At 39.7% G+C, this 14,495-nt stretch overlaps 2 protein-coding genes across 3 annotated transcripts; one reads left to right on the top strand and one right to left on the bottom strand.

Moving 5' to 3' along the window:
• Positions 1–229: 229 nt before the first annotated feature.
• On the top strand, positions 230–2,778 carry LOC149651275 (transmembrane protein 64). Its single transcript, XM_089848113.1, has 3 exons — positions 230–1,346; positions 1,415–1,576; positions 1,789–2,778. The coding sequence occupies exons 1-3, from the start codon at positions 651–653 to the stop codon at positions 2,047–2,049; spliced, it is 1,119 nt and encodes a 372-aa protein (XP_089704239.1). The 5' UTR covers positions 230–650; the 3' UTR covers positions 2,050–2,778.
• Positions 2,779–3,731: 953 nt separating this feature from the next.
• Positions 3,732–13,374, bottom strand: LOC149651274 (dipeptidyl peptidase 9). 2 transcript variants are annotated; one of them, XM_089848109.1, is made up of 15 exons: positions 13,068–13,374; positions 12,416–12,881; positions 10,392–10,560; positions 10,104–10,328; positions 8,995–9,157; positions 8,737–8,914; positions 7,995–8,157; positions 7,771–7,912; positions 7,297–7,378; positions 6,809–7,224; positions 5,943–6,054; positions 5,471–5,573; positions 5,192–5,384; positions 5,014–5,125; positions 3,732–4,349 (listed from the first exon to the last, which is right to left on the bottom strand). In XM_089848109.1, the coding sequence occupies exons 2-15, from the start codon at positions 12,878–12,880 to the stop codon at positions 4,257–4,259; spliced, it is 2,616 nt and encodes an 871-aa protein (XP_089704235.1). In that variant the 5' UTR covers position 12,881; positions 13,068–13,374; the 3' UTR covers positions 3,732–4,256. The 2 variants fall into 2 exon arrangements, with proteins under 2 accessions (XP_089704235.1, XP_089704236.1); XM_089848110.1 differs by having other exon boundaries at positions 13,133–13,374.
• Positions 13,375–14,495: the final 1,121 nt, after the last annotated feature.

Below are 14,495 nucleotides of genomic sequence, written 5' to 3'. Positions count from 1 at the left end.
CGTTTTGTATATGTACAACGGTTTATTTTGCGCCATATTAATTATATTAAATAATAACTACGCTACCAACTAAACTACATTGTCTTTGTCTTCGAAACAAACTACTGGCGAGCGACTTATCAGTTGTCAATTTTTCAAATAGTTTTGAGCAGACGACACATCTTTCGGAGTAACCGCCATGGAGTTATTATACACAATGGGACTCTGGGAGGTGAAACTGCTCATAATACTACTTGCTATTCGAGATTATAGGGCGTTTTGGTGTATTGCAAGGTAAAAGTCTTCTACAGGCGCCCGTAGGAAATACATGGAGATGATTCACCCTGAATGTCGGCTCTGTCAAAAGTATAATTGATTTGAGGTGAAAATATACACGTAGGCACTCGGAGAAAAAACAGGCCTATAAAAATGAATGCAATTGTGACGTAAATTGATATAATACTATTGCGCAATTCTGTTAAAGGATATAGTTCCACGTGGGTGTAAATGTGAAAAGTCACGTGTACCTAATCGATATTCATTTCGCGACCCTGGTTAAGAATGTTGAACCTGAAAAATCATTGATCGCGCTCCTTTACCTTAAAGAATGTCCTCGATATTCCTCTTTCACCCTCCCTACTTAAATCTTTGTTTAATTTTAAGTTCGTGAAATGGTTGCCCTCGATAAGTTGAACGCGTTTGACCCACGAATGATAAGCGCCACTCCGTTAAGTCCGGAAAACCATCCTCGAGCCTTGCATAAATGTCGCAGCGATTCCGTTTTGACCGATTTCACGTGGGTCAGTATTCAATCGCCGAAGCGAGAGTCGGAGGACGAAGAAAGCGCCAATACTGGCAGCAGCAGCACCTCGACGCAAAATTCCAGCCCTATTACAGTGTCTTCGTTTCTCGAATCAGTCAGCCAATTCACGTTTTCCTTTCTATCTATCCTACTTCCAGTTATCCTAGTCGTGTCTCTCTTCATTTTGGGCAAAAGTTACGTCCGTAATTGCGTTTTATGGCTAGAAGGCCAAGATCAATGGCTGGTTTGGCTCGTATTCACCCTACTCTACATCGGCGTTTGTTTCCCCGTCGTTTGGGGTTACATTTTGCTGAACATCGGATGCGGATATCACTTGGGGTTTATTAGTGGCTTACTGGTCACGGCTATATCCGTTTCTTTGGGTCTAGCGACAGCCCATATCTCCATGAGGGCTTGTTGTAGCCGACCGATCAGGGCTCATTTGGCCAAAGTTAGCTTGATCAATTCCATGATCGAAGTTATGAAGAGTACGCAAGCTTTCAAAATCATTCTAGTTTCCAGACTTAGTCCGATTCCATTTGGACTTCAAAATGCCGCGTTTGCCGTGAGTTTAAGTAATACCACGAATTATAGGCGATTCAAGCCTAATTACCGTGCTACCATCGCGTGCAGGTTAGCCGAATTGGACTTCCAAGCTATCTATTCGCGTCACTCGTCGGCCTTCTACCAACGCAACTGATAAACATTTACTTGGGGACCACTCTACGTTCCATGGAAGAGGTTTTGACGGACGAAACTACAGCCGCAACTGGATACATTGTTTTACTAATACAGGTACAAACTGAAGATAAGACGGTAGCCTGACCCCCCCCCTTCAATGGTCGGGTCCGGTTGCCGTCTTCTCCGTTCGTCCTGATGGGCACTGGCCCAGGGGTCTGTGGAGGAGGCCCCATGATTTATATCTTTACTCGAATATGGGGCCCAAGGCTGTTAAGACCCCCATTGAGTCTTCTAGCCAATTGTTAACTGCAAATTTTGATTCGTAGATATTGGCTAGCGTAACTTTAATGGCTTGCATAGTTCGCAAAGCCAAACAAGAATTGAGGAAAGCGGTTCGAAGGGAATCGCTAAAAATCTCCAGATCCAATTCTCATTTGGACGAAAACGTCCCTAAAAGCGAAACCATTCTTTTCTCTGTATTCCCGACTTACGCGGTCAATGAACCCGAAACACCCATCGTCAAAAGCTCTTCTCAAATTATATTCTCGCCAAGAAGGAATCTATTCAGGGTAGCCATAGCTAGCTAATCATTTCAGGTGCCTTCAAATATTCGCGACAGCATTCATTCACTCCACGGAATCACTCCTTAGATTAAAAAGATATTAAAATATCTTTAACTTAATAAAAACGTGCCTTTTTTAGAAGATAAATATCGCCACTTAGCTCAGGCAAATCAAATTAATTTTTCTTTTAAATAAAATTAGCTTACAAAGCCTATACAGGACCGGTTTGTATACCCCATCAATTTTGGATCGAAAATGTTCTAAACTTTTATGACATCGCGCCTTAATGGGACACCCCTAAACAAGTTACGACTCACGAGGGTAGGAATAAGCGAAGAAACTGAACACGTGACGCAATGCTAGTTTAATTAAGGGGTCATCCCTAAAACACTAAAGTTACATTTTCGAATCAAAATTGACCCCATTTTTTGTAACACCCTGTATAATTACTCAAGTGCCATACTTTGCCGAAAACACCTTATAAAGTGCATTACTAAAGTATTATCTATATAAATAATAATAATATAGTATTAACATAAATATATATAATATATATTAAGAGATAGAATGGCGTTACGTAGTATTTATATGTATAGAATTAAATTTGTTAGCCTGTAGTTAAATAGCTTAATGTTACTATTTTAAAAGTCTGCCATAAACTATAAACATAGTTGTAGAATATTGTTAAAATTAAGATGCTCAAATAAAACTAACGGTGCTGTATTATGTACATTTAAAAATCAAGTTTAATAAATTAAATTATATTAATTACTAAAATTCATTATAAACGTCGTCAATTATTTAGAAAAATATTTCACGTAAGAATTTTTGAGTTATTAGCCCCTCGATTTGGGGGGGGGGTTAATTTAAGGGATGTACGGGCGCATCGAGGACTATATTTCAAAGCAGTAGCGTTACCAATTTCGTGGAGTAGTGATTGGGCAATGTCACGTGGTGATTTTAAGCAGGGGAACCAACGTTTACTTCCATCGATAACAGACTGTTACGCCGCAAGATGGCGCCAAAAGCCTTTCTTGGAGAGGGAAGGAAATTTTAATACCCCAAAGGGAGAAAAGTACGTTTTCAAAAAGCCTCCCATTGGGTAGTACCAAGAAGTTATATCTAGTATCTCAGAGAGAAGGTATAAATTCGCCAGATTTCCAGCTTTATCTCCAGTCCAAACGTAGCCTGTCCGGAGTCAATCCCCGCCGTCTCTAAATTACAAAAAGCATCTCATTGGTTCTTGAAAAATCACGTCAGCGCGACGACGCGAGTGACGAAAATTACAGTCATATTTTCCGACTGAGAAGAGGCGAAATAGCCCGGCGCCTCCTTTTACGTCCCCCCTTGTATTTTGAAAGGGGGACTGGGACTATGGCGCGCGAATACTTAGACATCTTATACCTGCTCCCTAATAAACTAGATATCACTTCTTGGTACTACGTTTTACTATTTGGGAAAGTACGTTCCCAAAAATCTAAGGAATAACACGTGACTGATAACAGTGCTACAAAATTCACGCATGCCCAGAGTCGCGCTACTTTACCTCGAATCTACGACCGACCTACCTCATTCACTTCGTCCTGACAAGCTCGATCCAGTTTCTAAGTTACCAGAGATTACAAACTTATGGAATAAACGTATCTTATAAACTTACGTATGCTTATATAAAAAACACTAAATAAATAAATTAAAGACGAAACAAGTTTAAAATTAACGAGCAAATTTTATTTAATTTGCAACTTAGGAAAAAAAGTAAAAAGAGCGGACTCTCTTTAAAGCTAGACTCTGCCCTACTTTCTCAACAAACAAACAAACAAACAAACAAACAAACAAATGGCTAGCGGACATTTCAGGGGCTTATATAATACAATCCACGATTTTTTAAATCTTAATTTTAATTTTCTTTTAATCAAAAGGTTTGGGGGCGGGGCAAGTTTTAAAATTAATTATTTGATGACGCGCGGCGACTTTTAAAATAAATTAATTAACTTTTAATTTCAAGACTAACTAAAAGATTTAGCAAAGTTTATAAGGATAGCGTGTTACGCGGGGGGAAGGGGGAGGGGTTTCTTATGGATTGGTTGGCAAGCCCCTCGAGGGCTATAATATTTGTTTAATCATAGTTTAGTATTACTTTTTATCTTTAAATATATAAATTTTTCACTTTTGCGAAAGGGATTAATTTGTCAATCTCATAATTAATTAATTAATTAACGCGGCGGAAGAAATCACAGATGTTGTTGCAAATAACTCAGCAAACTGACTTCGTAATGTTCGCTAGAATCCAAGTGTCGTAAACTATGTCGTTCACTCGGATAAATCTTTAATATAAAACGAATTTTTTTTTCAGTTAAAATGAAGCTCCGGCCATGGATTAACTAACGCTAGGGATAGTTCGTTCCCCCAAAAAGATAACGCATCCATGTTCCAAACGCCCCCTAGCAGCAGCTACTATCCCTAACAGGCAGTTATAAGAAAATTGGACCAAATATCACGTGGTCTATGACGTCAAAATTGAAATACTGCCTAAATTAGCCTTATTCCTGATCAGCGCCACCTAACCATAGCGGCGACTTTGAGAACTACTGTAATTGGCAAACCAACCAGATGTCGATATAATCTGGTGACGTCATTTTTGGTGAGACCCCTAGAGTGCCCGTCAGTGACGTCACCTGATTTTAGCGACATCTGATTGGCTTGCCGATTACAGTAGTTCTCAAAGCCGCCGCTATGATTAGGTGGCGCTGATCAGGAATAAGGCTAATTGGGCAAAAACTATTTATTTTGCCGAGAGATGGCGCTATATCTACATCCGTTTTAGTCCAATAAATTGGGGGAATGAAGAGGGGAATCAAGGAATAAATCGGAACATGTAGTTGGCGATAGAATTACATGGGAAACCCAGTTAGTGAACAATCCCTAGCGTTAGTTAATCCATGCTCCGGCTCGGGTTCTTTTGCGAATGTAACGGAATTAATAATTTACTTGTAATTGGTAAGGTTTGCCAGCTTTGACCAAGGCACTAACTAGATGACTGGTATGAATAAAATGAACGTTTTCGTCTTTCAAACCGTGAATAATCACCAAACGATTCTCCCTAAGTATTTTAAGGTTAAACGCCGCCTCCGCCTTCTTACTTAGGCCTAATAATATAAATACTTACTCATTTGGAAACTGATTAACGTAAGATAAGACGGAACCGCTAGAATAACCGTGAGGGTTATTTTGGGGGGTTCCCATGTATCGCTCCGTGTAGCCGGTATCGTAAAGATTCCAGCTGGTGACCGGAGCGCCAGCGATGGCTAATTTAAAGAAATCCGCTCTCTGAGCTAATCCCATCAATGATAAATAACCTCCTGATTATAAATGAATAACAGTGTTTTTAGAAAAAAAAAAGCCGGTACGGTTAAGGTCGGTTGACTCCTAGGTTAAATTAATTTACCGTAAGACCAGCCATGAATGGCGATGCGTTTTAGATCTAAATAACCCGTATTTTCAGCCAACCATTGCAAAACCTCCACTTGTTCTTCGATTTCGACAGTTCCCTTTCAATATGTCAAACATTATTTTCGAAACCCTAGGAATTCGCGAGTACTAGCCAGTCCCGTGTCAAAGGTTAATAACAGTACTCTGCGAGTCCATTTCTACTTCGCGACTCGTCAACTTAAACCGAGCTTTCGGTAAACGACACTAGCAAACGTTAAAGCGTGGCTATTTTTTCATTTGAACTCGGTGTAAAATGTTTTCGGACTCGCCTATCAAGTTTGGACTGTTTTAAGGACACGCCTTGGACTCGGCTAACAAGTTTGGACTGTTTTAAGGAGTCGCTGTACTCGCGAATACGGGGAAATTCCGAAATTGGACTCGGGCGGCGAGTCCAGTTTCGCGCGTCTCTAATTAAAAATTTTAATTACCATTCTCCCTTTGATATGACTCTCAAAATGGAGTCCGCGATGCTTAGAACCCCGGCAATCAACGGCTACTACAACGTAACCTTCCGCGGCTAATAAGTGTTGCCTTAAATGCCTGCCAAGCAAATTGATAGAGAAAAAATGGAGATAAAGACGAAATTGATAGAAAAAAATGGAGATAAAGAGGAAATTGATAGAGAATAATGGAGATAAAGAGGAAATTGATAGAGAATAATGGAGATAAAGAGGAAATTGATAGAGAAAAATGGAGATAAAGAGGAAATTGATAGAGAAAAATGGAGATAAAGACGAAATTGATAGAGAAAAATGGAGATAAAGAGGAAATTGATAGAGAAAAATGGAGATAAAGAGGAAATTGATAGAGAAAAATGGAGATAAAGACGAAATTGATAGAGAAAAATGGAGGTAAAGAGGAAATTGATAGAGAAAAATGGAGATAAAGAGGAAATTGATAGAGAAAAATGGAGATAAAGAGGAAATTGATAGAGAAAAATGGAGATAAAGAGGAAATTGATAGAGAAAAATGGAGATAAAGACGAAATTGATAGAGAAAAATGGAGATAAAGACGAAATTGATAGAGAAAAATGGAGATAAAGAGGAAATTGATAGAGAAAAATGGAGATAGAGGAAATTGATAGAGAAAAATGGAGATAAAGAGGAAATTAATAGAGAAAAATGGAGATAAAGAGGAAATTGATAGAGAAAAATGGAGATAAAGAGGAAATTGATAGAGAAAAATGGAGATAAAGAGGAAATTGATAGAGAAAAATGGAGATAAAGAGGAAATTGATAGAGAAAAATGGACATAGAGGAAATTGATAGAGAATAATGGAGATGAGAAGCTTACCTCATTCCTTTGAATGTATTTGTCACTAATTGTACTTCAGGTCCACCGTAAATGGTCAGAACGCTGGGATACTTTTTACCCGTTTCCATGTAGACCGGTTTGAAGATCATACCGTAAACTAAATGTCCCGATTTCAGTTGATGGCTGAAGACTTCGGGTTGTCTGATTTCAACGTCCAATTCCACCACGGCCGACGTCGAAGAAGGACTACTACTACTATTGCAAGCGTTATTGGGTTCTTCGTTAGGACTAGAGCCGCTTTTAATGGCGGCGGCCGCGCTCGTCGCTTCTAGAACGTAACCTAGGAGACGCGTTTTGATACGCGTCACTTTGGAACCGCGATCTTCTAACAAGTATAATTGGCCAAACGGTGGCTGCGTTATGTTACTTTGAATGCTAACGAACATTGAACAATCCTGGATCAGGGACGGGGAGGTGGGGGGTGTTATTAAAAGACCTAAATAAATAAACAAACAAACAAAACGTACCATATCTAAGCTGATTGAATGTGAAAATCCTAAAGGAGTCAGTCGCTGAATGACCAACGGATAGTCCAACGAAACAACGTATCTAAAACATTGACCCATTATGGTTAATTAAGGTTTACGAGTCCCGTTGGTAAGTCCATGCGCGAGTACTGGAAAACTTAATTGGCTCACTGAGATTAACTTAAAAGTACTGGCGAGTCCTTAAGAACTTAATTAGCGGTCTTATTCCTGATCAGCGCCATCTACCCATAGCGGTGACTTTGAGAACTACTGTAAGCGGCAAGCCAATCAGATATCGCTAAAATCTGGTGACGTCATTTTTGGTAAGACCCGAGAGTGCCAGTCAGTGACGTCACCAGATTTTAGCGACATCTGATTGGCTTGCCGCTAACAGTAGTTCTCAAAGTCGCCGCTATGGGTAGGTGGCGCTGATCAGGAATAAGGCTAATTCAAACTACAAAATGTTCGACTTACAGATGCCTTTCTAATGGCGTATCTTTAACGCCTACAAAATAGACTAATCTCCGTTCTTCGTCTACTACAACATCTTTTTCAGAAACTTCCCAATCTCCAGCTGTTAAAGCCACTTTCTTTAAAAGACGGTTTTCAACGCAACCTACAACATCCGTAATTGCAATTGCAAAAGTCGTCGTTAAATTAGAGATAATTGTAAGATAATTATCTTTTTTTTTTTTTACCTTCCGGACGTATTAAAGTATTTGACGAATAATCTAACGTCTGTTCCGTTAAAAGTTTAACCGTTATTAAGTATAAATGCCTAAAACCCGTTTCTTCACTCGACCATAGAAAGGTTAGCTCATTTCGTTTAGTTGTCGCGAAAAAATGGAGAACGTCCGTTACCTTTCGTCAATCCAATAAAAATAAATAGGTTTTTAAAATTAGGCGATTTTTTTTAGGCCAACAATAATATTTCCAGTGGTGTGCGAGTCCCGTTTTTTCGGTTTCGAGCCGAGTCCGAGTATCGAAAACTAATTTCTTATCGAGTATCGAGCCGAGTCTCAAAAATACTTTCGAGTATCGAGTATTTAGATAGGTCAAATTTTGCTTGTTCTTTCGAGTAATTATCGAGTCTCAAATATTGACTTGTCGAGTAGCAATTTTGTAAATTTCTTGAAAATAACGAAGATGTTCAATTATCTAATATCTAACTAGTTCAAAAAGATTTGTTAGTGATCAATTAAACATTGAACATTTGATTTTCAAAATAAATGATCATGAACTCATCGTCTGCTATAGTTGTAAGCCTCGGATTCGAGTATTTGTCGAGTATTTAAGATGTTAAAAAGCTACTCGAATCTGTCTCGAGTATCTCAATGTGTTGTTATCGAGTATCGAGTCGAGTACTCGGCTCGATACTCGAACCGAGTACTCGAACTTAACGAGTACTCGCACACCCCTGAATTTTTCTCGTTTATTTACATTTATCCAAACATTTGAAATTTCTTGATATATAACTTGTACTAGGAGTATATCTGACAGGTGATTAGAGGAGGCGGAGCTTAAATCGAGTGTATGATCAGGAGGAACAAAGTGAGACAAAGGAATCAAGACCAATTTAAGCTCGTTTTGTTCGCGATTCAACAGTTGCGCCCAAACGCTAAAAAAAAAAACAACCCGATTAAATATTAAAATCAATCCCCGATAGTCGCTAGAAAAAAAAATGATAAAGCTACTGACTGTTGTCCGTCATAGAGCCAACCAACCCTGACAATGTATTCCAAACTTGGAAATAAACTTTTTAAAGGTTCCGATAATTGTAGCGTATTTAAATACTCAATTTGACCACCGGGACTCAAAGAAAATTGCAACATTTTCAAATTAGATCGAGAATTAGGAGTCCCTACAAAAAAAATTCTGGCGTATTAAAAAACATCGCAACTATAGGGGTGTGGGAGAGTTCTGATTTTTAGGTTGTCGCGAGTCCAAGTGCGAGTACGGGAAAATTGGACTAGCCGAGTCCGATTTTCCAATTTTCGCGAGTCTTTAAGAAAGTTCAAACTTGTTAGACGAGTACAGTGCTAGTTCTAAATCGATTTACCGAGTCCGATGCTATAGTCTTAAATCGTTTTACCGAGTCCGATGCTAGTCTTAAATCGTTTTACCGAGTCCGATGCTAGTCTTAAATCGTTTTACCGAGTCCGATGCTAGTCTTAAACCGTTTTACCGAGTCCGATGCTAGTCTTAAATCGTTTTACCGAGTCCGATGCTAGTCTTAAATCGTTTTACCGAGTCCGATGCTAGTCTTAAATCGTTTTACCGAGTCCGATGCTAGTCTTAAACCGTTTTACCGAGTCCGATGCTAGTCTTAAATCGTTTTACCGAGTCCGATGCTAGTCTTAAATCGTTTTACCGAGTCCAACCAGGGAGAGAGGGAGATGCCGCGTGAAGAGCGCGAGGTGTCTCTCTTTTGGGTGGGGGAAGTAAATCTCCCAGCCAACGGGGGTGGTATCGCCCGGGCCACCGCGAGCTCTACTGCGCAAAATCCAAATTTTTTATCTCATGTAGCGACTATTCGTGATGTCACTTCGCGCATGCTCAATGATCCACCGAATGACCCAAGGTAGAGAGAGAGAACATAGTATTTCATACCCCCGTTTTCAACCCCTTCCCGCTAGATACGAGTTCTGTTAGCATTAGGCGGCTTCTCCCTCTCTCCCTGGTCCAACGCTACTCCTCGCCAAGTACAGCCATTTGGCGGTGGACTAGCGGCACTCGCGAATTCCTATTGAAACGCTTCGCGAGTCCTTGGACTCGCACAGTCCTACTAATGAATAAATAACAAATACCAGCTCTGGGAAAACGAAAATCTTCTACAGATTTCTCTTCGGAATAAGATGGAAGGTGTAATATTTCCACTTCGGATTCATCTACTTCTTCGTATAAGATACGATAGGTATTACTGTCAGATTGCGTGGGTTGCCACCAAAAGCCGCAATATCTGTTAAACTCTTCCTGAGTGACGTAGGAAGGGATTCCCGAACTAAAAGGTTCCTCCGCTAAACTTCCTTCCCCTATCGCGATAAGATTTTTTTGTTCGCGTTCGCAAATGAATTTTATTTTCAAAAGAATAATACCAGGTTTTGAGAAAGTCAATCTGACTTCGGCGGAATTTCCAATATTGTACAACCATAAATCGCTATTGTAGATATAGCAAATCAAATCTGGATTGTAAGGACACATTTGAGGATTTAAACGCGCTCCCACATTCAAACTTTGAATTTCTTGAGGAAAAAATGGAGGAGCCTGAAAGACAACACTTTCCTTAATTACTCGGCCCCTAATTGTCTTAATGCAAAGTATTTGGTATCGTTGGAAAGGGGAGAAATAGGACTATAACATACTCGAAGGACATCCCCGCATCTCTTACAGAACCAGTGTTAAATAACATAATAACAATAAGTGAGAGTCCCATGTAATACAATCACATAATACTAGAGGTAGTGATTTTTCAATTTCAAATCTGGTTCGGTAATCAAAAATATTGTTTTCGGGTATGGGAGCGGTTACCCGAATTTTTGTAGGGTATTCGGGTAATTAGGCTTAACCGAAAAATGGTTGTCGGGTAACTGTCGTTTATTAAAAGTTAGGACGAAAAGGAAGCTAACAGTTAATTCTGACCCTGAAACGTCACACCCTTCTATCTCTTACTGGAGTTTCATCCCCCCTAACGGTTGGAAACAGTATTCTACGCGCAAAAATGTGAACCAGAGAGGGGCTGCGTGACGTCAGACTATCTCTTCCCCCTAGCCAGTTGTTAGCTGGGTGGGTACCCAAAATATTTCGGGTAATTATATAAATAGATATATACTTTCTTCAAAAATTCCCTTTAGTACACTATTTTTGCAGTTATATCCCAATCCTAGGTTCTTCAAGCTTTGAAGCTTTCTTTAACTTTTAATTCCGCTATCTCCTTCTTAACTTTGTCTTATTTTAACACAGAATACTGGCAATGGGATGATATAAGTGTGTGTCTGTAGAGGTGTGTCCCGCTGCGTGCGGTGATTCTAGTATGTCTCAGAAAGAAACTACCACAGAACGTTTACCTCATGCGAACTAAATTTCGCCTTGAAACAGAGTTTCAGGGCATTTCATCATTCTTAAAAATTCCGAGTCTTTCCAAACTGAAAGGGGTGGGTGGTCCCCCTTTCCCCTCTGGTTCCTATTTTTTCTACCCCCCCCCCCCGAATAACCCGTCAACCTGTCTCAGCTTGACACTGGTAATTATTTGGGGGGGGGGGTATTTTTACTACCCTAGATGAAAAAATCATTTTCGGATAAAAATTTGGTAAAATAGGGACCTAAATTTTAAAAGTAGGAACCAAAAAGGGACCACTGGTAGTGACATCTTTATTATATGAAAATTGCACACTTCCTCTGGTCCAAAACCAATTTCTCAATTGCTTGGACTAGTTTTTAAATTCGAGAAGCGCATGGGGTTCCTGGTCCTCAGGACCAGTTTATTAAGTGCAAATCTATAGGAGAACAAAGGCGGGGACCACTCCGGAGACCAGTTTATTATTTCATGGGGGGGGGAGGTCAATGGTCCCAAGGGCTAGTTTAAAAAATATTCTTATTTCCCAGCGTAGCCAACATTCCCAGACTGGTATAGGGTCTTTGCGTGTGACGTCAAGTTACCTACCCCCTTTCCTCTCCCCTTGCCGGCTGCCCGCTCTGGCCACTTAGGACGCCATGTTGACATCCCCTGAAAACCGGTTTTCGCCCCCTATTTCTTCTCCCTTTTTACTCTCGCGGAAACACCCTATTAAAGTTTTCTCTCTCTGGCAGTGGTTATCCCCTCCCACCCTCACGATCACTAAGGGAAAGATTGTATAGAATCAGTCAAATACGCAGTGAATCAGGGGTATATAACCAGGGATAAGACTATAAGTACCGTGACAACAGTTTTTCTTGGTATCTCAATTTGCCTGACAAAATAAGTACTTTTTCTGAGGTTTATGAAAATAGGGCGATTTTAGGGTAAATTAAGGACCTTGCAATAAAATAGGGACTTTTAATTAGGGACCTGGTGGGAGCCCCGCAAGCTATCTCCCTGAGTTTTCCAGGTTTGTATGAACCCTGTTTATCAAAAGACACTTACTTTGCCGCTGTCATTATCATCACAATAAAAAATGGAGCCACAAGCGGGGAAGACAAAACGCCCACTATGATGATGATAATCATAGGAGGTAATCCCCCACATGACCAGTCTTTTGCGCTCCCATTGTAACTGTTCTTCCCGCGAGAAACGACCCAAAGGATGCAAGATTTGAAAGGTTGACTCCAAAAGGGGTTGCCAAGAAAAATAAACGGGATCTACCGCTTCCACACTTTCAGAATGAAAAACGTCAGTGTAGAGGAGAGTCGTTTCTCGCCCGCTGGCCAAAGTGCTCAAGAAATAAAGTCGGCTAGAAGCCAAACCCTCCTCTCGCGAGTGACGGAATGAAAAACCCGTGGGAACTTTAGTGGAAATGTGAGATAGTTTCCTTCTGACACTGCGTACAACCTCTTTCAATTCATGCCATGATTTTTTACTTTTCCGGGAACTCGCGGTGCCTCCCTCCATTCTACGCGCAACAAATTTTTATCATTTTATTTTAAAATTCATCAACGTTTTGAATAGAAAAAATTAAATCGTGAAATGTCATAAAACCAAGGCTTAACACGTGTCGATCACTAAGCCTTGGTCCGAGTTAAAGTTTCCCCGTTTTCCTGGATTGTTTCGCATTCCCCATTTCAATTAATTTACTTACCAGATAAATTTGAGGCTAACTGATAATTAACTCAAGTAAAAACCTGTGAAATTAATTAGCGGCACCTTTCAAATTCGCCGCGATGATACTCGTCCGGGTCTGACCGCCGACGTGGTGTCGTGGCTCAGTTGGTTTAATTAGATTTAGGCCCAAATATTTTCTAGGTTATGAGTATGACAGTGTATGTGAAGTGAGAAATAAAGGTTACGAACTAATTATGAACACATGTACAGTAATTGTTATGAACTGGTTAATAAATCTGAGTAAAGTAGCCAAATGTTCAGTAGAGCCAGAAGACAATTAGGGAATAAATGTTCAGTAGAGGTTATGAGTAAGTTTGTCAAACGTTCATTAGAGGTTATGAGTAAGTTTGTCAAACGTTCAGTAGAGGTTATGAGTAAGTTTGTCGAATGTTCAATATAGGTTTTATTTATTTTTATTTATTTATTTATTTGGGTTGAATACATGTAAGCCTTTTTGGCTTGGTTAGTATTTTTTAGTACAATGGTAATAAATTGTGAGATGATCAATATTATGAGAACGAATTTAGTAAAATAATAAAAATTGTAAGATAAACAACATAATGAGATCGGCAATTCGGCATATACACGGTAAATGATGTATGGGTTTACATTAAATAATTAAAAATGGGGGGAATTGATAAAAAAAAAAAAAAAAAAAAAAAAAAAAAAAAAACGGAATTTAAATTTGGGGTGAGGGAGGGGTAGAAATGTTTTGTGAAATTTATTAAGAGTGTGATTGTGACTTCGACTTAGCAAAATGGAGGGATAATTCAGTGCGAAATTTAGTTTTATTAGTGATTGTCACGAGTGATTCTGGTAGGGCATTCCAATCAATGATGACTGCGTTAGTGAAGTGGTGTTGCCTAGTGGTTGTTTTTGCCCTAGGTTTTTGGAGTTTACGGGAGTGACCTCTGGTTGATTGTGAAAGTGTCGGACTGAAGAAAGTGTCGATACCTAACGCAAGTTTATTGTTGAAGAAGTCATGTAAGAGACATAGGTTATTTATACGATGGCGGGTACTGACGGAGTCTAATTTAAGTTTGTTTAGGCGTTCTGGGGCTGGTATAGTTTCAAAGTTTTTGGTTAATTTTGTGAATTTATTTTGAGCCTTTTGTAGGGCGTTTATATCGAGAGTTGAGGAAGGGGTCCATATCGGGGAAGCATAGTCTAAAATTGGTAGTGCTAAGGCTTTGTATATAGTTGTAATTAGTTTCGGGGCCCGATGGTTGAAGGTACGCCTTACTAAGCCTGAGAGGGAGTGTATGCGTTTTACTATTTTGTTAGTGTGGTTGGAAAATTTAAGGTGCGGATCCGTTAGAACCCCTAGGTCAGGTTCAGATAAAGTAGTTTTAATGGGAGACCCGTAAAGGTGATACGTACAGTGCGGGTTTGAGGAACCTAAATG

The sequence above is a fragment of the Phalangium opilio genome, unplaced genomic scaffold, assembly GCF_054372755.1.
Source record: "Phalangium opilio isolate 3A_F unplaced genomic scaffold, DU_Popi_V2 ptg000082l_1, whole genome shotgun sequence".
Lineage (NCBI taxonomy): Eukaryota > Metazoa > Arthropoda > Arachnida > Opiliones > Phalangiidae > Phalangium > Phalangium opilio.
Note: the sequence above shows the minus strand (reverse complement) of the source record. Positions and strands in the feature narration are given on the sequence as shown.

What these genes read in the sequence shown, in the direction of transcription:
- LOC149651275 (XM_089848113.1), top strand. Translation starts at nt 651, where the DNA reads ATGGTTGCCCTCGATAAGTTGAACGCGTTTGACCCACGAATGATAAGC. An exon ending in TTCAAAATGCCGCGTTTGCC is followed by an intron (nt 1,347 to 1,414) that starts GTGAGTTTAAGT and finishes CATCGCGTGCAG; the next exon opens with GTTAGCCGAATTGGACTTCC. An exon ending in ACATTGTTTTACTAATACAG is followed by an intron (nt 1,577 to 1,788) that starts GTACAAACTGAA and finishes TTTGATTCGTAG; the next exon opens with ATATTGGCTAGCGTAACTTT.
- LOC149651274 (XM_089848109.1), bottom strand. Translation starts at nt 12,880, where the DNA reads ATGGAGGGAGGCACCGCGAGTTCCCGGAAAAGTAAAAAATCATGGCAT. An exon ending in ATTGACTTTCTCAAAACCTG is followed by an intron (nt 10,329 to 10,391) that starts GTATTATTCTTT and finishes TTATCGCGATAG; the next exon opens with GGGAAGGAAGTTTAGCGGAG. An exon ending in GTTAATCAGTTTCCAAATGA is followed by an intron (nt 5,126 to 5,191) that starts GTAAGTATTTAT and finishes TAAAATACTTAG; the next exon opens with GGAGAATCGTTTGGTGATTA.